This window comes from Thunnus albacares, chromosome 4, assembly GCF_914725855.1.
Source record: "Thunnus albacares chromosome 4, fThuAlb1.1, whole genome shotgun sequence".
NCBI lineage: Eukaryota > Metazoa > Chordata > Actinopteri > Scombriformes > Scombridae > Thunnus > Thunnus albacares.
Genome location: NC_058109.1, coordinates 599,738 through 627,302, shown reverse-complemented (window position 1 = coordinate 627,302; position 27,565 = coordinate 599,738). Strand labels below are relative to the sequence as shown.

Sequence of the window (27,565 nt, the reverse complement as noted above, 5' to 3'; positions counted from 1 at the left end):
AAAGAAGAAGAGGAAAGAAAGGCAGAAAGCCTGAGTGAACCTGCTGCAACAAACAAACAACAAAGACTCAGCAGAGAAGTGAAGAATGGGAGCTGCTTATGGGAAGAAGGTCAGTCCAACAGCACTTTATTTGTCTTTATTAGAGAAGAATTGTTGCTTTTATTTTGGGTTTGTTTTCCTCCCAAAAATCTGTTTTTACCTCCAAAGTTTGGCACTATTCATTCCCAGCACAAAGTCTGTCTGCAGAAACAGAAACACGGGTGTTTGGTGGGAGCTGAAAGGATCAGCTGAGGAATCGATAATGTTGATAAAGCAAAAGATTCCAACTTTTTCTTCAATGAAAATAAACTCTTGTTCACACAAATAAAGACATCTGAAGACGTCATGTTGGACTCTTAGAAAGTCTTACAGATATTTTTCATCATGTCAGATTTTACAGACGACAAAAATGATCCTCAGATTAATAAAATAACAGAAATAATTGTGAGTTGCAGCTTTACTTTTAATAAAGTTTTTCTTTCGATGATGTAAATATTCCTGCAGCAGACATGCTAACATGAGCATGCTAACATGTTGATGTTTACTGTGTAGTGCAGCTCAGACTGCTGGGAATCCCATCAGTTTTACAGGTATTTGGTCATAAACCAATGACATTCTGACCAGATGATGATGTTAGAGAAGAAGTTATTATAGTTCATCCTGAGAGGAACATGAACACGAGAAGCAAACGTCACAGCGATCCATCCAACAGTTGTTGAGATATTTCAGTCTGGTGTTCTGACGCTACGCTGCCAGTGTGGATCATGAGTTTAACACTCTGTTGGAGATTTTATTCACAGACTCAATTTTTCACTATACATTCACTGTGAGATCACTGTGTTTCTACTGTGATAACAGCTTTTATACCATATTTGTAAATCATATTGAAATTGGCTTTTTGTTTTATGAGCAGATTAACCTGATGACTGTGACCTGCGTCAAAGATACTTATTGTATTTATTCTGGCAACGGCTGAGTTATGTTTTCTCACAGCGAATGTCTCAACATGAAGCTGTAAAAATCTTTTCCAGTCTGTCGGGAGAAATACTCCTGAAAGTCTAAAAACACTGGAAACTCTGGACGCTCATGTCTGTCATGGCTGCAGAGACTAATAGATGAAATGTTAGGAGGGAAAATATAGATATTATTAATATATTATGAGAAAACTGTAACTCGCTGAGTCAAATGCATTATTTTACAAGTCAAAATTATGATTTTTCTAAGTTAAACAGACACAATAAGTCACACTTTTGACTTTGTACTAAATTAAGATCACAAGATAATAAGTCGAACTTCTGACTGATTAAGTTTATTCACTGGTGGAGCTCAGTGGAGCCTCAAACAGCCTCCGAGTGTCTGGTGAACCAGAGAGAGCCGAGCTTTGACAAATATTTGAACTATGGGGCGCGACACACCTGTTGAAGTGGGCGTGTTGGGGTGTGTGTGTGTTGCCATGGTGACTAACAGCTGACAGTAGGGTGGGGGGGGGGTTGGACGGAGGTATCAGGGTGCAGACTGGGTCAGTTCGCTGTGATGTCGACTCATTCGTCTATTTTTAGTGGAGTGGTGGTCAGCAGCAGTCAGAAGATCTTTAACACAGTGTGATCACTTTATTCACTGAAACATGCAGCAAATACTTCACATTAGCATTTCTTTGTTTTTATTATTGATAGTTTTGACAGACACATACAACCATCATACAGGGTTTTTTTTTGTTTTGTTTTTTTGTTAACCAAGCAGAACATTAAGAAACAACAACAAAAACAGTCTGGCAATAATCTCACATGACCAGACATCATTCATATCTTTGATAAATATATATCAAGTAACATAACCAATATCCACAGTGACAGTGACTCATACAAACACAGAGTAGCTCCCCAATAGGAGGAACAAAAAACAAGACAAGACAAACTCAATTAAGAAAAAACAAAACGACAAACAACAAAAAGAAAAGGATAAACCCTGCACACAGTTGGTGATCAGACCCTCGACATGATGACCAGATGTACGGAGCGTTCAGGAAGTATTCAGACCTTCACTTTTTTCACTTTTTGTTATGTTGCAGCTTTATGCTGAAATCATTTAAATTCATTTTCCCCTCATCAATCTACACTCAATACTCCATAATGACAAAGTGAAGACAGAATTTTAGAACGTTTTGCAAATTAATTAAAAAGGAAAAACTGAAATATCACATTGACAGAAGTATTCAGACTCTTTACTATTACACTTGAAATTCAGCACAGGTGGCTCCATTTCTCTTGATCATCTTTGAGATGTTTCTACACCTTGATTGGAGGTAAATTCAATTGATTGGGCAGATTTGGAAAGGAACACACCACCTGTCTATATAAGGTCTCACAGCCGACTGTGCATATCAGAGCAAAAACCAAGCTGCCTTCAGAGCTCAGAGGATTGTGAGCCGCCCAGCCAAACTGAGCCTTCAGGAGAGAAGATCCACTGTAAGAGAACCCGATGGTCACTCTGGCTGAGCTCCAGAGATCCTGTGTGGAGATAAGAGAAACTTCCAGAAAGGAAACCATCACTGCAACACTCCACCGATCTGATCTTTATGGCAAAGTGTCCAGACAGAAGCTTCTCCTCAGCGAAAGACAGGAAATCACCTGAAGGACTCTCAGACTGAGAGAAACAAGAATCTCGGGTCTGATGAAACCAAGATTGAACTATTTGGTCTCATTTCTAAGCGTCATGTCTGGAGGAAACCAGGCAGTGCTCATCACCTGCCCAGTACCATCCCAGTACCCCAGTACCATCCCAATAACATCCCACTACCATCCCAATACCATCCCAGTACCATCCCAATAACATCTAAATACCATCCCAGTACCATCCCAATAACATCCCACTACCATCCCAATACCATCCCAATAACATCCCAATACCATCCCAGTACCATCCCAATAACATCCCAGTACCATCCCAATACCATCCCAGTACCATCCCAATACCATCCCAGTACCATCCCAGTGCCAACCCAATACCATCCCAGTACCCCAGTACCATCCCAATACCATCCCAGTACCATCCCAATACCATCCCAATACCATCCCAATACCATCCCAGTGCCATCCCAGTATCATCCCAATACCATCCCAGTACCATCCCAATACCATCCCAGTGCCATCCCAATACCATCCCAATACCATCCCAGTGCCATCCCAATATCATCCCAGTATCATCCCAATACCATCCCAATACCATCCCAATACCATCCCAATACCATCCAAATACCATCCCAGTACCATCCCAATACCATCCCAATACCATCCCAGTACCATCCCAGTACCATCCCAATACCATCCCAGTACCATCCCAATACCATCCCAGTGGTAAAGCCTGGTGGTGGCAGCATCATGCCATCGGGTGTTTTTCAGCAGCAGGGACTGGGGGACTTGGGGACTGGGGGACTGGGGCACTGGGGTTACTGGTCAGGGTTGAGGGACAGCTGAACAGAGCAAAGTACAGAGATATCCTTAATGAAAACCTGGTCCAGAGCGTTCAGGACCTCAGACTGGACCGAAGGAGAAAGACTGGGAGGAAATCCCCAAATCCAGGTGTGCAAAGCTTGTTGCGTCAAACCCAAGAAGACTCGAAGCTGCTTCAAGCAAGTACGGAGCAAAGAGTCTGAATACTAATAATTTAATTTATTTTAGCATAAGACAACATAACAAAATGTTGAAAGAGTGAAGGGTCTGAATACTTTGTGAATGTTCTGTGATACAATAACCCACACTGCGTAATGAACCCATACCGGTGGTCCAGAAGCCGTAGACAGAATATTTTATATATTGTTGAATGTCTCAGTGTTTTAAGAGTGAAGAGTCTTAAAGTGTCAAAGGTCATGACTCATATTGACCTGTTTATAGAATCAGCTGGTTTCAGTGGCATCATAAACCGGCGTAAGTATCGAACAAAAGGGGGCCGAGAGCGGACCCTTGAGGAACTCCGCAGGTGATTTTTGTTCTAATATGTAATATGTAATATAATGAGCAGACTCTTACCAACTAAACACATTTAAGTTTTTCCTGTTTTTCTTATAATTTGTACCAAATTGCTCCATCTTCTCCATAAAATGTGCTAAAATTACCTGTTATATAAATACAAATTACTCCGACCTGTAAAAGGAGGATCTGTAGAATAAAACATTATCAACACCTCATTTTTCCACTTTTTATTGAAATGTAAGCAGTTCAAGCCCTGTGAAAAACCTTAAATGTTACAAATGTAAAACTGCCAGAAGTAAAAAAAAAAAAAAAAAAAAAAGTTCAAGTTATCAAAAACTGACAAATAATGTAAATGTCAGAGCTATAAAAAGGCCTTGAAAGTTGACGCAAACAGCTCCTGCAGGTGATGATTAAAACCTTCTATGTGTATAAAAGGCTGGAGGAGGAAGCCTGATGGTCTGGTCTACAGCTAGCTGGTCAGGAGTTCATCCTGCAGCAACATAACAAACCAAAACAAACCTCCAGGCTGTCAGAACCACCGTAGAAGAAAAGAACCAGACGGTGGGCTTCAGATCATGGAAGCAGCACAGTCATGGAGCAAAGCAACCTGACAGAGCAACACATTTAACTTCTGCATCAGTGCTGGAAGAACTTTATGAACAATATTTGATTTCAGTTGTAGAAAGAATATGTGTTCAGTTATTATATCTGCAAAAGGTGAGTCAAATATTTAGATTAAATTTAGTTTTATCTCCAATTTATTTCTTCAAAACTTTAATGTCAGAGTACACTAAGACATTAAACTACATACAGTTCAATAAAAACAGGTTTTGACCAGTAATGTATCAAACATGTATGTGTGTGTATATATGAAAGTGTATCAAAGCATAAATAGGACCGACCTTTCCAATGACCTGTATGATGGTTTTCTGATGCATCTGTCAGAGGGACGACATTGTTTTTCCTTCTGATACTCACAAGAACATTACGAAAATTATTCATAGGACTATTTTCTGAAATATCAGCGATATGGCTATGATGAGAAAAAAAAAAGGTTTGGTTCATTTTATGGACAGAAAACAACTTTGTTGTCAGGAAGAAGTTATCAGATACAAACTGCTGCTAAGAGGTTTATATTTATTCACACTGAACATCATGCAGCATGTTCATCACACGCACTGTCAAATAAGTTCAAGTTCAAGTTTATTTGTCACTCAGCATACATGAATTCACACATGTGGTTCCAACATACATATGAGCAAAAAAGACACAATAAATATATATCTAATAAGAAACATAGAGAACTCTGAGTAGTAAAATCCTTTAAAATGTGACTAAATGTGGATCAGCTACAGTTTAACAGTTTAAACTCACATTAGTGATGATTTTATTCTGCTTTACAGAATAAAGAACAAAAATACAGCAGGAAGTGATTAAAACTCAGGAAATGTAAATATTGAGGAGAGTCTGAAGTGAAAGTGGAGCTCCAGTCTGAGTCTGCACCAATCAGAGCGCAGATCCTGTCAGCAGGTGTTTTCTGAACAATTAGTTCATGAAGTCATGTGTGAGTAACTGAATCTGCTCTCCCAGAATAAACAGCGGCAGGGATATTTCAGGCCGCGGTTATGTAACGCTGCTCATTAAGAAGAAGAAGAAGAAGAAGAAGAAGAACATGTGACTGTTTCTGACCTTCGTCGTTGTGAATGTTGGTCAGTCTGCTGCAGCCGGATCACACAGCGTTCAGTTTGAAAGCACAGAAACACAGAACACGTATTGAAATACATCAGGTTTGTGTTGATGTGGGTCTTCAGTGGGTTAAATCCAGCTTGGACCACAGAGGCAGATTAAGGCAATCAGAGAAAATCCCTGCAGCTAAAAATACAGACGGAAACAAGAAGCTTTGAGAGAGAAGTGCTCAGAAAAAGTCATTAATTAAACTTCAGTTTCTCAGAACTGAAGACGTAAATCTGTAAAACACCTCACAGACATACATTTTCATTCATAAACTAATCTTGCAACCAGCTTTATCCTTCTTAAACCCGACACAACTCAGAACATTGTTATTTACGTTATACTTATTTATACTTATTTACATTATTAATTGTTATATTTTACATAAATTATCTCCATTCCTGCTTGTTTAAATAATGACTGTATATACAGTTTAGCTGGCAGTTTAAATCTGCTGGTATTCTAGATTTTCCTCATCATTATCTAATCTCATGTTGAGAGTCTTCAGTTCCTGCTTACAGCTTTAAAAACACAAAACTCACAAATATATAGTGTCTTTTTATTTAAAGGCTCAGGCTTCCTAAAACAAACAGGAAGAAATAGTACGTTTGTTGGGGACTATTTTCAGTGGATCTGTAGTGAGTATTTCTGGTAGCAGGACAGTGTGTGTGTGTTCATGGTGATGAAGATGTGGCTCACTGACATGTTTTTAATCATTTTTGTTTGAAGAAGCTAAATCACAGTATTTGTTTTAAGTGTAAAACACATCGGTGGCGTCAACTAGTGCCTTGATGCAGGTTAGAGGAAACATATTCTGCACATGTCCAGCTCTATATTTATATTCTAGGGCTCTACTGGAATATCTTTGCATGATTTCCAGTTAAAAACTCCTTATTTATCTTCTACTGGTCCTTTATGCAGCCCCTCAGTTCAGCCTCTGTCTGAAACAGGCCGTTTTAGCTCCTGTCTCTTTAAGGCCCCGCCTCCTGATGAGCCCACTCTGTTCTGATTGGTCAGCTTTCAGGAAGCTTCCTCCGGCTCCGGAGGCTACGTAAACAAACTATAGTAGCAGGATTTCACTTCTTCTTATCCTTCTTTACTCCAAATGTCAACTTCTCAAATCCATCCGAACATGTTGGAGCTGAACAACACATGGAAACACCTTAGCAACCACCTTAGCAACCACCTTAGCAACCAAGGCTACAGAACAGACGGCTGTTTATGAGCATGTGTGACGAGCCGACGTAGAAAAAAATGTCACAAACGAAGCGTTCAGAGCAGGTTGAAGCCCTGAGTTTTGACTTGCAGGCAGAATTTCTACATACGCTCACCTAAAGTTTCTGAACTTTGACCATGTTTAACATCCGACATCAGAACAGGAAATTAATAACAGAAAATCATTAAAAGCAGAATATTACCTCTTTAATTGAAGCCTGATGTGCTTTACAGACAGAAGAAGAAGTCAGGATGATGGCTCTCATGAGCTCAGGTGACCTCATCAGGAGAAAGATTTAACTTGACTGTGACGTTGTTCTTCTTCTCTGTGCAGAATGATGGTTGCGCAGTTTGTTTTCACAGTTTCCCTCTTTGTGTTTCCTCGGACAGTGTTTCCCTGTTGAGCTGCAGGTGGAAGTATAGTAACAAAAAGAGGGACTTTGGCACTAAAAAGACTGTAACGTTGAAAGATATCTACTTGATTTGACTCATTTGGACGCTGAAGCTTCATATTAGCTTCAGATAAACTTTTAAATACATTTTTTGCACAGAAGGAGGACTGTGGATTTTGTCCTCCATCACTTCCATTGTAAGATCATTATGAAGGGATCTTCTAATGGTCAGTATGAACAGGAGGAATGATTACAGCAAGAAAAACAGCTTTAATGTTCATTTGGGCTCCTGACTGTTGGTTTAACATTGTGAACTCGTCCTTTAAATCTCACTTTAACACCTGCAGGATTTATGACGTCACAACTAGTTTGGAGCCAATCGTGGTCCAGTATGCAGCAGACACAGTGTGATGTGGAAACTTAAAGCCTCCGGTTCACAAACACTGAGAATGAACTTTACAGTGAAGGAGGAGACATCTGGTCTCCAGGAGGAAATATTCACAGAGTTTTAATGAAGGAGGAGACGATGCTTTTAGAGATTTTATATGAGGAAACAAACATTTCTGGGGGACCTTTAAACTTTGTGGTTTAGTCCAGCAGTCCTCCGACAGACAGGTGTGATGTACCTGTATGTCCAGCAGAGGTCAGACTATCATCACTGCCTCTCACCCATTACATTTATACCACTACCAGACCATTTACATGACATCTCCCAGTTCAACCAAATCATGAACTTTTATTTGATCAGAATGATGTCATTAAAAGTAAACATATTATTATATATCATTCATTCACAGACAGAGATTAAGACTGAAAACATCTGAACATAAAGACCAAAAAATTCATTTCCACTTTTAGTTTTTCTTCCACAAAAAGTGTTAAATGACAAAATCAAACTGGTGACATAAAACTATAACTGAAGGGTTGTTTGGCACTTATTTGCATATATAATATATTATAGAACTTATTTTGATATGATTCATATGTTATTAGCAAGTGTTTCCCAACATGTGGAACTTCTCCTTTAAACATGCTGAGGATGATGAAGATGAGGATGATGATGGGGGAGAAGAAGCCAATTTGGAAGAAAAGGATCATTCAGGGTCCCCCTCCCCCCCCCCCCCCCCCCCCCCCCTCCCGATACTGGGGGGGCTGTGAGACACTGAGCGCCTTGTCACCATGTTGAAGCCTGATGAGTCTCCTAGCAACCAACACAAAGTCCATTCAGTCAGAGAGGACGCCGTCCAATCAGGAGGAGGAAGAGGAGGAGGGGGGGGGGGGGAGAAGGAAGAGGAGGAGGAAGGGGGAAGAGGAGGAGTAGGAAAAGGAGGAGGAGGAAGGGGGAAGAGGAGGAAGAGGAGGAAGAGGAGGAAGAGGAGGAGGAGGAGGAAGGGGGATCTTGAATTGAATTAGATACCGATAGTTACTGGTGTTACTGGTGTTACTGGTGTGTAATGGTGTTACCGGTGTTACTGGTGTATAATGGTGTTACTGGTGTTTACTGGAGTTCTGTGGTGAATCTTCATGTTTGTTTCATATGTGAACAAACTCATGAAAAACCTGAAAACTCAAAGCAGCTTTTGGATGTTTAACAGATCTGAAGAACAAACAGGTTTCACAACAACTGAACAAAACAAGTAAACAAATAAATAAAACTAAACAACACACTGATACATCTTCTTCTTCTTCTTCTGCAGAAGGTGTACAGCATCAACCCACTGATACATGTTCTTCTTCTGCAGAAGGCGTACAGCATCAACACACTGATACATGTTCTTCTTCTGCAGAAGGTGTACATCATCAACACACTGATACATGTTCTTCTTCTGCAGAAGGTGTACAGCATCAACACACTGATACGTGCTCTTCTTCTTCTTCTGCAGAAGGTGTACAGCATCAACACACTGATACATGTTCCTCTTCTTCTGCAGAAGGTGTACAGCATCGACGCACTGATACATGTTCTTCTTCTTCTGCAGAAGACGTACAGCATCAACACACTGATACATCTTCTTCTTCTTCTGCAGAGGGTGTACAGCATTGACACACTGATACACGTTCTTCTTCTACAGAAGGCATACAGCATCAACACACTGATACATGTTCTTCTTCTTCTGCAGAAGACGTACAGCATCAACACACTGATACATGTTCTTCTTCTTCTGCAGAAGGTGTACAGCATCAACACACTGATACATGGTCTTCTTCTGCAGAAGGTGTACAGCATCAACACACTGATACATGGTCTTCTTCTGCAGAAGGCGTACAGCATCACCACACTGATACGTGTTCTTCTTCTTCTGCAGAAGGTGTACAGCATCAACACACTGATACGTGTTCTTCTTCTTCTGCAGAAGGTGTACAGCATCACCACACTGATACGTGTTCTTCTTCTTCTGCAGAAGGTATACAGCATCAACACACTGATACGTGTTCTTCTTCTTCTGCAGAAGGCGTACAGCATCAACACACTGATACAAGTTGTTCTTCTTCTTCTGCAGAAGGCGTACAGCATCAACACACTGATACGTGCTCTTCTTCTGCAGAAGGTGTACAGCATCAACACACTGATACACGTTCTTCTTCTTTTGCAGAAGGTGTACAGCATCAACACACTGATACGTGCTCTTCTTCTTCTGCAGAAGGTGTACAGCATCAACACACTGATACATGTTCTTCTTCTTCTTCTTCTTCTTCTTCTTCTGCAGACGGTGTACAGCATCAACACACTGATACATCTTCTTCTTCTTCTTCTGCAGAAGGTGTACAGCATCAACACACTGATACGTGCTCTTCTTCTGCAGAAGGTGTACAGCATCAACACACTGATACACGTTCTTCTTCTTCTTCTTCTTCTGCAGAAGGTGTATAGCATCAACACACTGATACATGTTCTTCTTCTTCTTCTGCAGAAGGCGTACAGCATCAACACACTGATACATCTTCTTCTTCTGCAGAAGGCGTACAGCATCAACACATTGATACATGTTCTTCTTCTTCTTCTGCAGAAGGCGTACAGCATCAACACACTGATACATCTTTTTCTTCTTCTTCTGCAGAAGGTGTACAGCATCAACACACTGATACGTGCTCTTCTTCTGCAGAAGGCGTACAGCATCAACACACTGAAACACGTTCTTCTTCTTCTTCTTCTTCTGCAGAAGGTGTACAGCATCGACACACTGATACATGTTCTTCTTCTGCAGAAGGCGTACAGCATCAACCCACTGATAATGTTCTTCTTCTGCAGAAGGAGTACAGCATCAACACACTGATACATGTTCTTCTTCTTCTTCTGCAGAAGGTGTACAGCATCAACACACTGATACATGTTCTTCTTCTTCTTCTGCAGAAGGTGTACAGCATCAACACACTGATACATGTTCTTCTTCTTCTTCTGCAGAAGGCGTACAGCATCGACCGCGAGCCGCCACCCAAGCAGCAGTGTGTGAAGAATGGAAAGCATCCAAACGGCAGAGGTGAGTTAGTTGCTGGACCCTCATTGACCCCGACTGTACCTGGTAGCTCTCTACAGCTGAAATGATCACATGACTAATCAATGAGTTGATTGACAGAAAATTAGTTCAGTAAATACAGTGATGAAGCTGCTGCATCATCAAAATACAACTTTACATCAGCTGTGAGCCACAAACACACACACACACACAAACACACACACACACACACACACAAACACACACACACACACAAACATAAGCAAACACACACACACAACGGCTTTATGTTTGTGTATTTACGTCAGTTGGGGTTCGGCGTCTTTGTTTCGAACAGTTTTGAACAGTTTTTAACTATTTTGAACCGTTTCGAACGGTTTTTAACAGTTTCAAACAGTTTTTAACTGTTTTGAACAGTTTTGAACCGTTTTGAACAGTTTTTAACAGTTTTGAACAGTTTTTAACTATTTTGAACAGTTTCGAACAGTTTTTAACTGTTTTTTGAACCGTTTCGAACAGTTTTTAACAGTTTCGAACAGTTTTTAACTGTTTTGTACAGTGTTGAACAGTTTTGAACCATTTTGAACAGTTTTTAACTATTTTGAACAGTTTCGAACAGTTTTTAACTGTTTTATAAAGTGTTGAACAGTTTTGAACCATTTTGAACAGTTTTTAACTATTTTGAACCGTTTCGAACAGTTTTGAACAGTTTCGAACCATTTCGAACAGTTTTTAACTGTTTTGAACAGTTTTGAACCGTTTTGAACAGTTTTTAACTATTCTGAACAGTTTTTAACTATTTTGAACAGTTTTGAACTGTTTTTTGAACCGTTTCGAACAGTTTTTAACAGTTTCAAACAGTTTTTAACTGTTTTGTACAGTGTTGAACAGTTTTGAACCGTTTTGAACCATTTTGAACAGTTTTTAACTATTTTGAACCGTTTCGAACAGTTTTGAACAGTTTCGAACCGTTTCGAACAGTTTCGAACAGTTTTTAACTATTTTGAACCGTTTCAAACAGTTTTTAACAGTTTCAAACAGTTTTGAACAGTTTTGAACCGTTTCGAATAGTTTCGAACTGTTTTGCTTCTGCCTGAACAAACATGATGTTCGGACACTTTTGTTCTGAAATATTTCAACCGTCGGATGGATCATTCATGTTCCTCAGAAGATGAATCCTGACGCTGGTGATCTCTGACCTTCCCTCTAACCTAACCCTAACCCATGAGGTCGACTCTTTAGTTTTTTATTGGAATATCTCAACAACTATTTGATGGATTATCATGAAATTAATTTCACACATTCTTGTTCCCCTCTGGATGAACTGTGATAACTTTGATCCTCTAACATTCATCTAGCGCCACCATGTGGTCTGATCCTGTAAAACTAAATATCATCAGTCTGAGCTGCACTTTGTGTTAACATGATGACCATGGTGAACATTATACCTGCTAAACATCAGCATGTTAACGCAGCTGCAGACTTTCATCATGAAGAGAAGTGAAGCTGAAGCAGTGTGGGAGAGAGAGAGGCAGTCATGTTGCTTTACAAAGAGGAGGAGGAGGAGGAGGAGGAGGAGGAGGCAGGGAGACAATCAGAGGATCATGTGACTGCTGTTTTACACTCGGCTTGGTTCAGTCTGGAGGAGAACATGCAGACTCACACAGACTGAAGCACATGAGGAGCATCAGGACATGGATCAGAGGACGAGCAGAGAGGGGATGGTGAAGTCTGGTAAGAGACTCACTCTGATCTGCTTCCTCCTCAGGATTCAGACCTGCCGGCTAAATCTGATCTGAACATGACTGAACTTCATCCTAATGAGCTAAATAACGAGAGGGAGTCTTACAGATAAATGTTCTTCACACAAACTGACACAGGTTTAGTATTTGTGTGAGATTATTTCACTTGTTTTATTGCTGCTCTGGAAACAGGATGGAGTCATCTCTGTCCGTTAGCTGATTCAAAAAAAATCTTTTAAGAAAATTGGATATTTAGGAGTAAATTGCTCATTAAAATGGATGTTATTTACAGTTTTAAGGAGTTATTTCTTCATGTCAACACTTCAAATGTTATTTTAGGATATTAAAATATTGCCGAATGACTTGTACAGCCTCTGTGATTTACAGTATATGTCATAAATAATTCACGTCTTGAGTCATGTGTTGGAGAGCAGATTGGTGCTGTTAATAAAGCAGCGTGAGGTTGGTGTGGACGAGGTGAGCGTAGGATGGAACTGACAGAGACGATGAAGTCAGTGTTGGCAGTGAAACTTGACTTGAGTGGGAGTTCTGATAAATTCTTACTGCTGTTCAGCTCATAAACTGAAAGCTTTCATAGGTTTTGCCATCCGAATAATCAAAGATGTGTTTCGACCCTGCTGCTGTTAGAAGTGACTCACATCTTTAAAAGACGGATGTTACAAGGAAATTACTCTCACTGTTTTAACTCAGTTTAGTCTGGTATTATCTGGTGTTTCAGCCCCAGTTTGGTCCAGTATTCTCTAATGTTTTTGTCCCGGTTTGGTCCAGTATTATCTGGTGTTTTTGTCCCAGTTTGGTCCAGTATTTGGTGTTTTTGTCCCAGTTTGGTCCAGTATTCTCTAGTGTTTTTGTCCCGGTTTGGTCCAGTATTACCTGGTGTTTTTGTCCCAGTTTGGTCCAGTATTACCTGGTGTTTTTGTCCCAGTTTGGTCCAGTATTCTCTAGTGTTTTTGTCCTGGTTTGGTCCAGTATTATCTGGTGTTTTTGTCCCAGTTTGGTCCAGTATTACCTGGTGTTTATGTCCCGGTTTGGTCCAGTATTATCTGGTGTTTATGTCCCGGTTTGGTCCTGGTCTGGTAGGGTCATATTATATTATATACAGATCTGTGTGTCAGTACATGCAGTATTAGTAGTGCAGTGGATCTAAGTGGACTCTGTAAAAATGAATGAACATACATCAGTTCAGCAGTGCGAGCTTCATATTTTCTGTTTTGGGTGAGTTTCATGTCTCGTCTCATTGCAGTGGATCATGTTTATTATTTTTATATTTATTATTTATTATTTTTCTGTCTCCATCCTGAACTAAGTGTGTGAATAACGTAGCAGATACAGTTTAGTCAGTATGAACAACCTGTGAGATATTTTTTAACATATGAATGTTAAAGGTGATAAGTTTGAAAGTTTGTTGTAAAAAAACAGGATATCTGCACAGTTTGATCCATCAGACTAGTTTATCTTCTGCAACATGTCAGTATGTGAACTCTGTGTTTATATAAGAGGAGCCGCAGACTTTAACCTGCCGTTTGAACACTTATCACATCTGTTTGCTTACATGCTGCCTGAAAAATATTGATTAACCAAAGTGAGATCCTGCATCTCATCAGGCTTTATTATCAGAAGTCATAACAAAGGTTCTTGGTTTGATCTGATTCTGAACTTCAGTGTGTTTTTAATCATCAGGATGAATTAACAGAGAAAAGATCCTCTGACTTACTGGAACATTTCAGACCGTCTTCCTCTGCAGAAACGTCTCAGTTATCAGGCTGAAGCAGGAATACAGCTTCTAGTTGTAACAGATAACATGCACTCACAGAGACGTCGATAAACTACAGAGAGGCTTTAGTTTGCACGTCCTGTCTCAAATCAATACGAAACCACTGAATATGTCAAAGTCCAGCCAGACTTCCTGCAGCAGAAATCACCTGCTCCACACAGATCTGATGTTCTTCAGTGACATTTAATGCTGAATATACACTAGAGGACTTCAGAAAAGACTAAAGTCTGACACCTTCTCACATCTAAAGGCAATCTGTCATGAGTCACTGAGCTTTAAGACTTTGTAAAGATTTGCAAGACTTCAACTAGATTCATTTAGAGATTATTTCCCATCCTGCTCCTGGTGGTGAAATTTACAAGAAGAAAAACTGTTGAACAACGGAGCAGAAACAGAAGCTGCTCTTGTGTGTGCAGTGGTTTGTTCTGAAAAACCAGCCAATTCATTTCATTAATTCAGTTATAACTGAACAACAACAACTGTGAAGAGAAACAACAGACACAACATGCTGATTGATCCTGTTATTAACTCATTTTTCTTTTTTACAAATAAAAAATTATTTGGGTTAACGTTTATTAGATATCAGCAAAGACAATCACATTTCAAAAGGTGTTGTCCTGTAATTGTATTTGTACAACTGTTTATACAGCTGCCCACAGAAACCACTTCAACCAGTTACTATCTGGACATCATTCAGCTGCTGGATGTTGGAGGATTTCTGTTTAAAAACTGCATGAAATACAGTAGAAACAGACAAACAAAGGCAGAAAGTCACAGGTTTAACTTCTCCAACTGGCCTGAAATCATGTGTGAAAAAGCAGTAAATATACAGCAGCTGACAGAGAGGAGGTCATATCATACAGAGACATATTCGCATTCTCTGGATGAATAAATGTTAATATGATTTATAAGAAAGGAAACTACAGGGCTGAGCTTTTAAGTTTAATAAAACCATCACATCAAGTTTCATTAGGAAAGTAGTTTAAAAACACACAAAGGGCGACAATTTACTGCAGACTGTTAGAAACTGAATCCAATCAGCGGATAATTAGCCTGATCATCACATCATGAGACTATAAACCATTAATCAAACCAATAACTAACAGCAGTCAGACAACCTCATCATGCTTTAGCAGTTAGCTGCTGTTTCTGTAGTGGTGACAAAACATTAAAAATGTAAATATTAGCAGTTTGAACTAAACTGAAGCTCCTGCTCTCTCCAGGAAAATATTACACCAAACTCCCTTTAAGAAATATGACATTAACAATTCTTCACGTGTCCACAAAAACAAGAAAACTCTAGAAACACAAGACAAAAGGCGTCATATGTCGACAGTCTTCTTGCCAGTTCAGCATCAATATAATCAATAAAGATAAACTGTAACTTTCAGAACAGACTTTATATTTTACAGCCTCTGTCGGTTAGCGGCACCGTCAGTGGGAGCAGACTGCTGGTTGGAGGATCAGATACACAGTGAATTAAACACGACTGATAACGACTTAAGACAGCTTGGCCTGAGTTTTAATACCATCTTACACCATACGATGCCGATGATGGGAGCGCACTACGACCCCAGCAAAACTTCTCCTCATCATTTTATTCTGACGTTGGAAATGTTTCTGCAACGGTGAAACAGTTTGAGAAGTCGTTTGGTTTAAGTCACATGCTTCATGTACGTCATCGAGTCTGATCGAGTCGAGTCCGGTTGAATCTGGTTTAGTTGGATTCAGGTCGACTGGAGTCAAACGTGTGTCAGTCAGTCACCAACTGCTCTGATTAAAGCGTCACACGGGTCAGAGTGCGAGGCTGTGGCTACTTCCTGTGGCTGTGGCTACTTCCTGTGGCTGTGGCTACTCCCTGAGGCTGTGGCTACTCCCTGTGGCTGTGGCTACTTCCTGTGGCTGTGGCTACTCCCTGTGGCTGTGGCTACTTCTTGTGGCTGTGGCTACTCCCTGTGGCTGTGGCTACTTCCTGTGGCTGTGGCTACTTCCTGAGGCTGTGGCTACTTCCTGTGGCTGTGGCTACTTCCTGAGGCTGTGGCTACTTCCTGTGGCTGTGGCTACTTCCTGAGGCTGTGGCTACTTCCTGAGGCTGTGGCTACTTCCTGTGGCTGTGGCTACTTCCTGAGGCTGTGGCTACTTCCTGTGGCTGTGGCTACTTCCTGTGGCTGTGGCTGCTTCCTGTGGCTGTGGCTGCTTCCTGAGGCTGTGGCTACTTCCTGTGGCTGTGGCTACTTCCTGAGGCTGTGGCTACTTCCTGTGGCTGTGGCTACTTCCTGAGGCTGTGGCTACTCCCTGGTGCAGGAGGTTCATATCGAACTCACCAAAGAATCGTTCATTCATTTTTTTAACTGCCCTCCAACTAATTTTTCAACTTTTTGTAGTTGACACAAATACAGTCCCTGTCTCATTGTTTTACAGATATCAGTAAACTGATCTTCCCTGTTTTCATTTGTTTTTATTATTATTATTATTATGTGTGTTACTTTTTCTAAATGTTGGCAGATGAGTCTGCTTCATTGTGTCTGTTTTTATCACACTGCTTCAGTTTCTCATGTGGGACAATAAAGACTGAACTGCAGTAAGTGGTCTGAGTGTAAATCCCTGCAGGATCCAACATCTGCTGGAGATCCAGACACCAGGAGACGGAGGCTGATAATTCATGTGTTCAGCTGTCCCCGTGTCTCTGACTGAGATGGCCAAACATCAGAGCTCATTTCATTTTTCTGAAATATGAAGCTGGATGGTGGATGTGTTCTCTGGTTGCACTTGAGAAAGAGGTCATTGTGTGAACCGGCCGGTATGAAACTGGATCTCTGTCTCCCAGAATATCTGAGGAGGACTCGGATCAGATGCCCGATAATCTGTTCTTTCTTCTCTCAGACAAACAGGGACGATGGACAGAAACTCAGAGAGCAAACTGGTCTGAAGATCATCGAGACTGTAAAATCTGTCCACATGGACTGTGAGATATAAATTCAGCATCAAACACAATGGATTCAGTCAAATATTTAGATCAATGCAAACATTCACTGTTGCAAAGTAACTAAATACATTTACAACTTTGAGGTACTTGTACATTTTATGCTGCTTTATACTTTTACTTTCACAGCTGTAGCAACAAGTTACTTCACAGATTTTATATGCAAAGTTACTTTTTTAAGAAAACAGTCTTATAATGTTCTGAGTGTTTGTCTGTGCATATGTATCATGTTACATGTGTAGGAAGATATGGTTTATATATAATCTGTGGATGTACCAGTATGTGTCCTTGTTTTATCTCTTTAATATTTGATTATTATATTGGTTGATGTTTTTAGTGCTGCTCTGTCGCAGTATTTATTTTATTGTCTTTATTCATTTGTCCTGTTTTTATTTCCATGTGAATCACTTTAAAAATCTGTCTGATGCATTGTGTTAATAATCCAATAATTTTTAGTTATAGTTTTATAGTTTTACACTTACAGAGGCCACGTTTCTGCAGAGGTACTTTTACTTTTGATACTCTAAGTACCAAATGCAAGACCGTATTTTCATACTGCAGTATATCTACTTATCTACTTGGAAATGTTTCATCAAACATGTGATTAAATAAATTAGACTTTTTATACGATATCCACAGATGATTCTCACTTCAAATTGTTACTATATGCTTCTTAAATCTGTGCATCGTTTCCATTTACATATATAATTATATAAATGTTGTAAAAAGTGTATCTTCAGCCGGCACCTTTTCAGTCTGTAGAAAAACTTTTCTGCTCAGTTGTTTTGTTTTCTGCTGTTCTAATTCTTTGGGAATAATTGTTTGTTTGTTTCTCTCTTTGTTTGTTTTCTTCTATCCCAGATTGTTTGTGTGATTATTTACAGATTGAATGAACAGTAATGTACATATATACTGTTTACATGTATAATGTTATATGTACATGTTTCAGAATATCGAAGCAGATATCACTCCCTCCAGGATTTCACAGGTGTTTTGTGATTATTGCAGCCAAAAGTTTTTGATTTTGCAGCAGCTTTTCTCAAAAATTGTGATAAAATTTGTTTCATGTCTCTTTGTGCAGCAAAATTGCAGGAAAAGGAAAATGTGATTTTTTTAATAGTCATATATAATCACTTCCTGCACGCTGTGATGACGTCAGTTACCATCACATCAAATGCTACAAATGGTCCAAATCACAAGTGTCTGTTGATTTGGACATTTCATGCAGAAAAGTTGCGGTAATTTAGTGAAACTGAAGCTCTCGTAGATACTGCAGAGATTTCTTGGATTTGCGTTAATTATTGTGATCGTAAAATCGCAGTTTCCTGGCGGGAGCGCTATATGATGAATGATGGATAAATATAATCATGAGAAGGTGAAGGAGAAGCTGGTGACTGATGTGAAGAATGTTGTGACTCTTTAGTCAAACTTTAGGAGAATATAAGATGTTTTTATTTTTACTGACTCAGATCAGTTGTTGTTGAGATGTCTCACTCTGGACCAAAGTGTTGAACAGACTAACAGACAGACTAATGGACTGTTCTGGATTTACTCTGGATCACTTTCTGTGCATGGAGAGGGTTTCACCAACACCTGAACTGAATCTGACTTCAAGCGTGTAAATCTTCAGTAGATCAGATGATAGTTTCTTTGTTTGTGTTCTTTGTCTTCTTGTGATTTTTACTTTGTATAATACCCTGTCCTCTCTGTCCTCATGTCTCCAGCTTCAGCATATGCAGGCCTGCAGCAGCATCTGTCTGATGATGTCCACAGGAAGCCGTCTCCAGTGTCCAGCTACGTCCCCCAGCCCGACTACCTGGACAGAGACGAGGACGATGACCTCATTAAACCCAAAAAACTGGTCAATCCTGTCAAATCTTCAAAAAGCCACCAAGAGCTTCACCGAGAGCTGCTGAGCAGCTACAAACGGTAACAGGGAGTGTGAGAGTGTGAGTGTGGCTGTGAGGAAGTTTGAGCTTTACTTCATGAGTAAACAGTGATGCCCTGATATTTTATAAAGTAAAGATAGTCTTTGGAAAAATGTTCTCATTTTATAAAAAAAAGTCCCCGCTTTGTAAAAACATCTGCACTTTTTAAAAACGTCCCCACTTTGTAAAAACGTCCCCACTTTGTAAAACAGTCCCCACTTTGTAAAAAAGTTCCCACTTTGTAAAAACATCCCCACTTTGTAAAAATGTCCCCACTTTGTGAAAAAGTTCCCACTTTGTAAAAATGTCCCCACTTTGTGAAAAAGTTCCCACTTTGTAAAAAAGTCCCCACTTTGTAAAAAAGTCCTCATTTTGTAAAAAAAGTCCCCACTTTTTAAAAACGTCCCCATTTGTAAAAACATCCCCACTTTGTAAAAAAGTTCCCACTTTATAAAAATGTCCGACTTTGTAGAAATGTTCTCACTTTGTAAAAAAAGTCCCCACTTTGTGAAAAACATCCCTACTTTGTAAAAAAGTTCCCACCTTTTAAAAACATCCTCACTTTGTAAAACAGTCCCCACTTTGCAAAAACAGTCCCCACTTTGTTAAACAGTCCCCACTTTGTAAAAAAAGTTCCCACTTTTTAAAAATGTTCCCACTTTGTAAAAAAGTTCCCACTTTGTAAAACAGTCTCCACTTTGAAAAAACATCCCCACTTTGTAAAACAGTCTCCACTTTGTAAAAATGTCCCCACTTTGTAAAAAAGCTCCCACTTTTTAAAAACATCCCCACTTTGTAAAACAGTCCCCACTTTGTAAAAACGTCCCCACTTTGTAAAACAGTCCCCACTTTGTAAAAACGTCCCCACTTTGTAAAACAGTCTCCACTTTGTAAAAATGTCCCCACTTTGTAAAAAAGCTCCCACTTTTTAAAAACATCCCACTTTGTAAATAAGTCCCCACTTTTTAAAAACGTCCCCACTTTGTAAAACAGTCTCCACTTTTTAAAAACATCCCCACTTTGTAAAACAGTCTCCACTTTGTAAAAACGTCCCCACTTTGTAAAACAGTCCCCACTTTGTAAAAACGTCCCCACTTTGTAAAACAGTCTCCACTTTGTAAAACAGTCTCCACTTTGTAAAAACATCCCCACTTTGTAAAACAGTCCCCACTTTGTAAAAACGTCCCCACTTTGTAAAACAGTCCCCACTTTGTAAAACAGTCCCCACTTTGTAAAAACGTCCCCACTTTGTAAAACAGTCTCCACTTTGTAAAAACGTCCCCACTTTGTAAAACAGTCCCCACTTTGTAAAAACGTCCCCACTTTGTAAAACAGTCTCCACTTTGTAAAAATGTCCCCACTTTGTAAAAAAGCTCCCACTTTGTAAAAAAGCTCCCACTTTTTAAAAACATCCCACTTTGTAAATAAGTCCCCACTTTTTAAAAACGTCCCCACTTTGTAAAACAGTCTCCACTTTTTAAAAACATCCCCACTTTGTAAAAATGTCCCCACTTTGTAAAAAAGTTCCCACTTTGTAAAAAAGTCCCCACTTTGTAAAAAAGTCCTCATTTTATAAAAAAAGTCCCCACTTTTTAAAAACGTCCCCATTTGTAAAAACATCCCCACTTTGTAAAAAAGTTCCCACTTTATAAAAATGTCCGACTTTGTAGAAATGTTCTCACTTTGTAAAAAAAAAGTCCCCACTTTGTGAAAAACATCCCTACTTTGTAAAAAAGTTCCCACCTTTTAAAAACATCCTCACTTTGTAAAACAGTCCCCACTTTGCAAAAACAGTCCCCACTTTGTTAAACAGTCCCCACTTTGTAAAAAAAGTTCCCACTTTTTAAAAATGTTCCCACTTTGTAAAAAAGTCCCCACTTTGTAAAAACATCCCCACTTTGTAAAACAGTCTCCACTTTGTAAAAACATCCCCACTTTGTAAAACAGTCTCCACTTTGTAAAAATGTCCCCACTTTGTAAAAAAGCTCCCACTTTTTAAAAACATCCCCACTTTGTAAAAACGTCCCCACTTTGTAAAACAGTCCCCACTTTGTAAAAACGTCCCCACTTTGTAAAACAGTCTCCACTTTGTAAAAACGCCCCCACTTTGTAAAACAGTCCCCACTTTGTAAAAACGTCCCCACTTTGTAAAACAGTCTCCACTTTGTAAAAATGTCTCCACTTTGTAAAAAAGCTCCCACTTTTTAAAAACATCCCACTTTGTAAATAAGTCCCCACTTTTTAAAAACGTCCCCACTTTGTAAAACAGTCTCCACTTTTGAAAAACATCCCCACTTTGTAAAAATGTCCCCACTTTGTAAAAAAGTTCCCACTTTTTAAAAACATCCCCACTTTGTAAATACGTCCCCAGTTTGTAAAAATGTCCCAACTTTGTAAAAATGTCCCCACTTTGTAAAAACATCCCCACTTTGTAAAACAGTCCCCACTTTGTAAAAAAGTTCCCACTTTGTAAAAAAGTTCCCACTTTGTAAAAACATCCCCACTTTGTAAAACAGTCCCCACTTTGTAAAAAAGTCCCCACTTTGTAAAAACGTCCCCACTTTGTAAAACAGTCTCCACTTTTTAAAAACATCCCCACTTTGTAAAAATGTCCCCACTTTGTAAAAAAGTCCCCACTTTGTAAAAAAGTCCTCATTTTATAAAAAAAGTCCCCACTTTTTAAAAACGTCCCCATTTGTAAAAACATCCCCACTTTGTAAAAAAGTTCCCACTTTATAAAAATGTCCGACTTTGTAGAAATGTTCTCACTTTGTAAAAAAAAGTCCCCACTTTGTGAAAAACATCCCTACTTTGTAAAAAAGTTCCCACCTTTTAAAAACATCCTCACTTTGTAAAACAGTCCCCACTTTGCAAAAACAGTCCCCACTTTGTTAAACAGTCCCCACTTTGTAAAAAAAGTTCCCACTTTTTAAAAATGTTCCCACTTTGTAAAAAAGTCCCCACTTTGTAAAAACATCCCCACTTTGTAAAACAGTCTCCACTTTGTAAAAACATCCCCACTTTGTAAAACAGTCCCCACTTTGTAAAAACGTCCCCACTTTGTAAAACAGTCTCCACTTTGTAAAAATGTCTCCACTTTGTAAAAAAGCTCCCACTTTTTTAAAAACATCCCACTTTGTAAATAAGTCCCCACCTTTTAAAAACGTCCCCACTTTGTAAAACAGTCTCCACTTTTGAAAAACATCCCCACTTTGTAAAAATGTCCCCACTTTGTAAAAAAGTTCCCACTTTTTAAAAACATCCCCACTTTGTAAATACGTCCCCAGTTTGTAAAAATGTCCCAACTTTGTAAAAATGTCCCCACTTTGTAAAAACCATCCCCACTTTGTAAAACAGTCCCCACTTTGTAAAAAAGTTCCCACTTTGTAAAAACATCCCCACTTTGTAAAACAGTCCCCACTTTGTAAAAACGTCCCCACTTTGTAAAAAAGTTCCCACTTTGTAAAAACATCCCCACTTTGTAAAAACAGTCCCCACTTTGTAAAAACTTTCCCACTTTCTAAAACAGTCTCCACTTTGTAAAAACGTCCCCACTTTGTAAAAAAGTTCCCGCTTTTTAAAAAAGTTCCCACTTTTTAAAAATGTTCCCACTTTGTAAATACGTCCCCACTTTGTAAAACAGTCCCCACTTTGTAAAAACGTCCCCACTTTGTAAAACAGTCCCCACTTTGTAAAACAGTCCCCACTTTGTAAATACGTCCCCACTTTGTAAAAATGTCCCCACTTTGTAAAAAAGTTCCCACTTTGTAAAAACGTCCCCACTTTGTAAAACAGTCCCCACTTTGTAAAACAGTCCCCACTTTGTAAAAACGTCCCTACTTTGTAAAAATGTCCCCACTTTGTAAAAACGTCCCTACTTTGTAAAATAGTCCCCACTTTGTAAAAAAAGTTCCCACTTTGTAAAAACGTCCCCACTTTTTAAAAACATCCCCACTTTGTAAAAATGTCCCCACTTTGTAAAAAAGTCCCCACTTTGTAAAAAAGTCCTCATTTTATAAAAAAAGTCCCCACTTTTTAAAAACGTCCCCATTTGTAAAAACATCCCCACTTTGTAAAAAAGTTCCCACTTTATAAAAATGTCCGACTTTGTAGAAATGTTCTCACTTTGTAAAAAAAAGTCCCCACTTTGTGAAAAACATCCCTACTTTGTAAAAAAGTTCCCACCTTTTAAAAACATCCTCACTTTGTAAAACAGTCCCCACTTTGCAAAAACAGTCCCCACTTTGTTAAACAGTCCCCACTTTGTAAAAAAAAGTTCCCACTTTTTAAAAATGTTCCCACTTTGTAAAAAAGTCCCCACTTTGTAAAAACATCCCCACTTTGTAAAACAGTCTCCACTTTGTAAAAACATCCCCACTTTGTAAAACAGTCCCCACTTTGTAAAAACGTCCCCACTTTGTAAAACAGTCTCCACTTTGTAAAAATGTCCCCACTTTGTAAAAAAGCTCCCACTTTGTAAAAAAGTTCCCACTTTTTAAAAACATCCCCACTTTGTAAATACGTCCCCAGTTTGTAAAAATGTCCCAACTTTGTAAAAATGTCCCCACTTTGTAAAAACATCCCCACTTTGTAAAACAGTCCCCACTTTGTAAAAAAGTTCCCACTTTGTAAAAACATCCCCACTTTGTAAAACAGTCCCCACTTTGTAAAAACGTCCCCACTTTGTAAAAAAGTTCCCACTTTGTAAAAACAGTCCCCACTTTGTAAAAACTTTCCCACTTTCTAAAACAGTCTCCACTTTGTAAAAACGTCCCCACTTTGTAAAAAAGTTCCCGCTTTTTAAAAAAGTTCCCACTTTTTAAAAATGTTCCCACTTTGTAAATACGTCCCCACTTTGTAAAACAGTCCCCACTTTGTAAAAACGTCCCCACTTTGTAAAACAGTCCCCACTTTGTAAAACAGTCCCCACTTTGTAAATACGTCCCCACTTTGTAAAAATGTCCCCACTTTGTAAAAAAGTTCCCACTTTGTAAAAACGTCCCCACTTTGTAAAACAGTCCCCACTTTGTAAAACAGTCCCCACTTTTTAAAAACGTCCCTACTTTGTAAAAATGTCCCCACTTTGTAAAAACGTCCCTACTTTGTAAAATAGTCCCCACTTTGTAAAAAAAGTTCCCACTTTGTAAAAACGTCCCCACTTTGTAAAACAGTCCCCACTTTGTAAAAACGTCCCCACTTTGTAAAAAAGTCCCCACTTTGTAAAAAAGATATTTTGGAAAGTGAGACAGTTTGGGATAAACTCTCGCTGCCTCTGCATTATGTGTTGATGCAGCGTCTGATGGGAATATGTTGTCATCACGTGCTGACCAATCAGACAGCAGTATTTTCTGTCCTTCTGGTTTTTAATTCTGCTGTCCTCTCTGCGTCCGTTTCTTCTGTGTCGACCATCGAGTTCAGATTGTGTGAAGTTTGTGAAGAAGAGAGCGGACGCTGCTAGGCAACAGGTCTGCACCGCTGAGGATGCTGGGAAAGTTTTCACATCACCTCTCTCTCTCTTTCTCACCGAGGACAAAGCGAGGTCGACTTTTTCTCTTCAGTTTTAGGAGGAAAACTGGAGGACGGCCAGAGAGACACGAATAAAACAGTGTCAGAGACAGAAACGCCTTCAGATAAAAGAGGCTGTTCAGCAGAAAGTTGTGAAAGAAGCTGAAACAGATTCGATTTGTCACATTCAGCTATTTTCTCTTCAGTTTGAACAAACAGCAGTAAACAGTCTGACGTTTGTTTGACCTGAGAATTATAATGAATTTACCATTTAAACATGATACTGATAACAACTAAACCTTTTATTTTACAGGCCATTTTTGCTATGATCATTTTCTGGAAGTTTTATATAATTTGTTGTCAATTTTCAGGACATTTTGTAAAGATTTTGGTACAAATTATAAGGAAAATAGAATCTATCAACAATTAAGGTAGCACATTATTTTATGGATACCTTACTTTCCTATTAATGAAGTTTCCTGAAAGTGGCTTCTGTTCAGTCTGATGATGTTCGTTTGAAAGCTTTGATCATAAAGGAGAAATGTGCTCATTACAAAGTTTTTAAGAGACAATCAAATATGCTAATATGGAGTCTGAAACACAAAACTACCCACTGAAAACTGAGTATTTTGTGTCAAGAGTCCAATTTGTTAAAGTCTGTGTAAACTGAAAACCTAAATATTTCTATCAAACTGCACCAAACTTTCTGTAAAATGTCCTAGAAATGAACCATCAGATTCCAGGAAATTACACAGAAAAAACAAGAATTTGGTATAAAATGAAGGAACCTGTAAATTAAAACATTACCAAATGAAATATAGAACTAAAATACACTTAATACTAAATATATTTTCTGTTTTTGTTCCACATTATATTCATGTGTGCTGTTTTGTTTTGATTCTTTACATCAGATTTTAAAATTCAAAATTAAACACAGACCTGTTTGACTTCATCATATTTTAAATGAAACTGCCTGCAGTGGTTTTAAGTTTTAAGATATATACACAATAGTTCATCACAATTATACAACTATAATTAGTGTATAATTAGTGACGTGGAAACTTGACGCCTGCGGAGTAAAAACGCTGAGATGAACTTTACAGTAAAGGAGGAAACATCTGGTCTCCAGCAGGAAAACTTTAGAAACCAACAATATTTACACATTCACAGATTCTGGATTTTTGATGGTTTACTGAAATAATAAAATACATTGATAGATTACTTTATTGATCCCAAAGGATCAGAAGCAGCCACTTGTCATAAATCTGAGTACAAACACAGTGAAGTAGGTAAAAAAACAAATACAATTAAATGATAAGATATATACAATAACTAAAAAGACTCAAATATACAAATATATGAAAAATAAATAAAGGAAAAAAAATAGATATTACAGATACAACTATAATATATTTTTTGCTGAGTTAAAAATCAGATACATTATCATTGAAAGCAGATTATTTTAATGTTTAATGTTTGTACCAGAGTTAGCTTACGGCTAACATCTGCAGTCCTTCAACAGGTCACAGTTAAAACATAAAGTAGCACAATAACAAACAGTACATGTGTCCTACTGTAAAACATTTCTGTTAAAGACAAACAGCTGACAGTGATGTGGTGATAACGGACCGCCCCCTGCTGGAGGAAACACAGATTACAACACAACTTCTCTGCATGTGTGCTGCATGTTGTGTGTGTGTGTGTGTTCAGGGCTGGCGTCAGCGTGGAGACGAAGCCGGAGCTGCAGAGAGTTCTGGAGTCCAGGAAGAGAGATCAGCTGATCAAACAGAGGAAGAAGGAGGACGAAGCTCGCAGGAAGATTTCACCGCTAGAGGCTGAACTGAGGAAGAGACACCAGAAGCTGGAGGAGGTAACACACATACACACACACACACACACACACACACACACACACACACACACACACACACACACACAGAGAGAGACACACACACACACACACACACACACACACACACACACACACACACACACACACTCACACACACACTTACATTCATTTCCTGGAGACTTACTTTAACCTTAATATAAACCTAAACTAACCTTAACTTTAATCCAAGTTTACGTTAAGGGGACTTACTTTCTGTCCCCAAAAGATTTATGTCCCCACAATGTGAGGAATACCTGGACCACACACACACACACACACACACACACACGTGTGTGTATTTTCATTGACAGTAATGATAAACGTTGTTGGGTTTGTGTTGCAGCTGGAGAAGCAGCACGAGCTGCAGCAGGAGGAAAACCTGAAAGCGCCGGAGTTTGTCAAAGTGAAGGAGAATCTGAGACGGACGTCGTTTCAAAGTAAAGACGAAAAAGAGGTGTAGAGACGGAGCTGCTGACACTGAGGACACGCTGAGGACATGCTGAGGACATGCTGAGGAGGACATGCTGAGGAGGACATGCTGAGGACACGCTGAGGACATGCTGAGGACATGCTGAGGACATGCTGAGGAGGACACGTTGAGGACACGCTGAGGACACGCTGAGGACATGCTGAGGAGGACATGCTGAGGACATGCTGAGGACATGCTGAGGAGGACATGCTGAGGACACACTGAGGACATGCTGAGGAGGACATGCTGAGGACACGCTGAGGACATGCTGAGGAGGACATGCTGAGGACATGCTGAGGACATGCTGAGGAGGACATGCTGAGGACACGCTGAGGACATGCTGAGGACATGCTGAGGAGGACATGCTGAGGACACAATGAGGACACGCTGAGGACACACTGAGGAGGACATGCTGAGGAGGACATGCTGAGGACACGCTGAGGAGGACATGC

At 39.3% G+C, this 27,565-nt stretch overlaps 2 protein-coding genes across 3 annotated transcripts in view; one reads left to right on the top strand and one right to left on the bottom strand.

Moving 5' to 3' along the window:
- LOC122981346 (nuclear factor 7, ovary-like) overlaps positions 1 to 27,565 on the bottom strand; it is a 504,535-nt gene that overhangs the window by 371,371 nt on the left and 105,599 nt on the right. The gene's annotated exons all lie outside the window — the stretch shown is intronic.
- On the top strand, positions 5 to 27,565 carry si:ch211-236d3.4 (protein FAM107B). Of its 2 annotated transcripts, XM_044350055.1 has the most exons (5): positions 5 to 109; positions 10,749 to 10,824; positions 19,045 to 19,249; positions 26,464 to 26,623; positions 26,988 to 27,565. In XM_044350055.1, exons 1-5 carry the CDS (start codon positions 86 to 88, stop codon positions 27,102 to 27,104), a joined length of 582 nt encoding a protein of 193 aa, XP_044205990.1. In that variant the 5' UTR covers positions 5 to 85; the 3' UTR covers positions 27,105 to 27,565. The 2 variants fall into 2 exon arrangements, with proteins under 2 accessions (XP_044205990.1, XP_044205991.1); XM_044350056.1 differs by lacking the exons at positions 5 to 109; positions 10,749 to 10,824 and adding an exon at positions 11,824 to 12,534.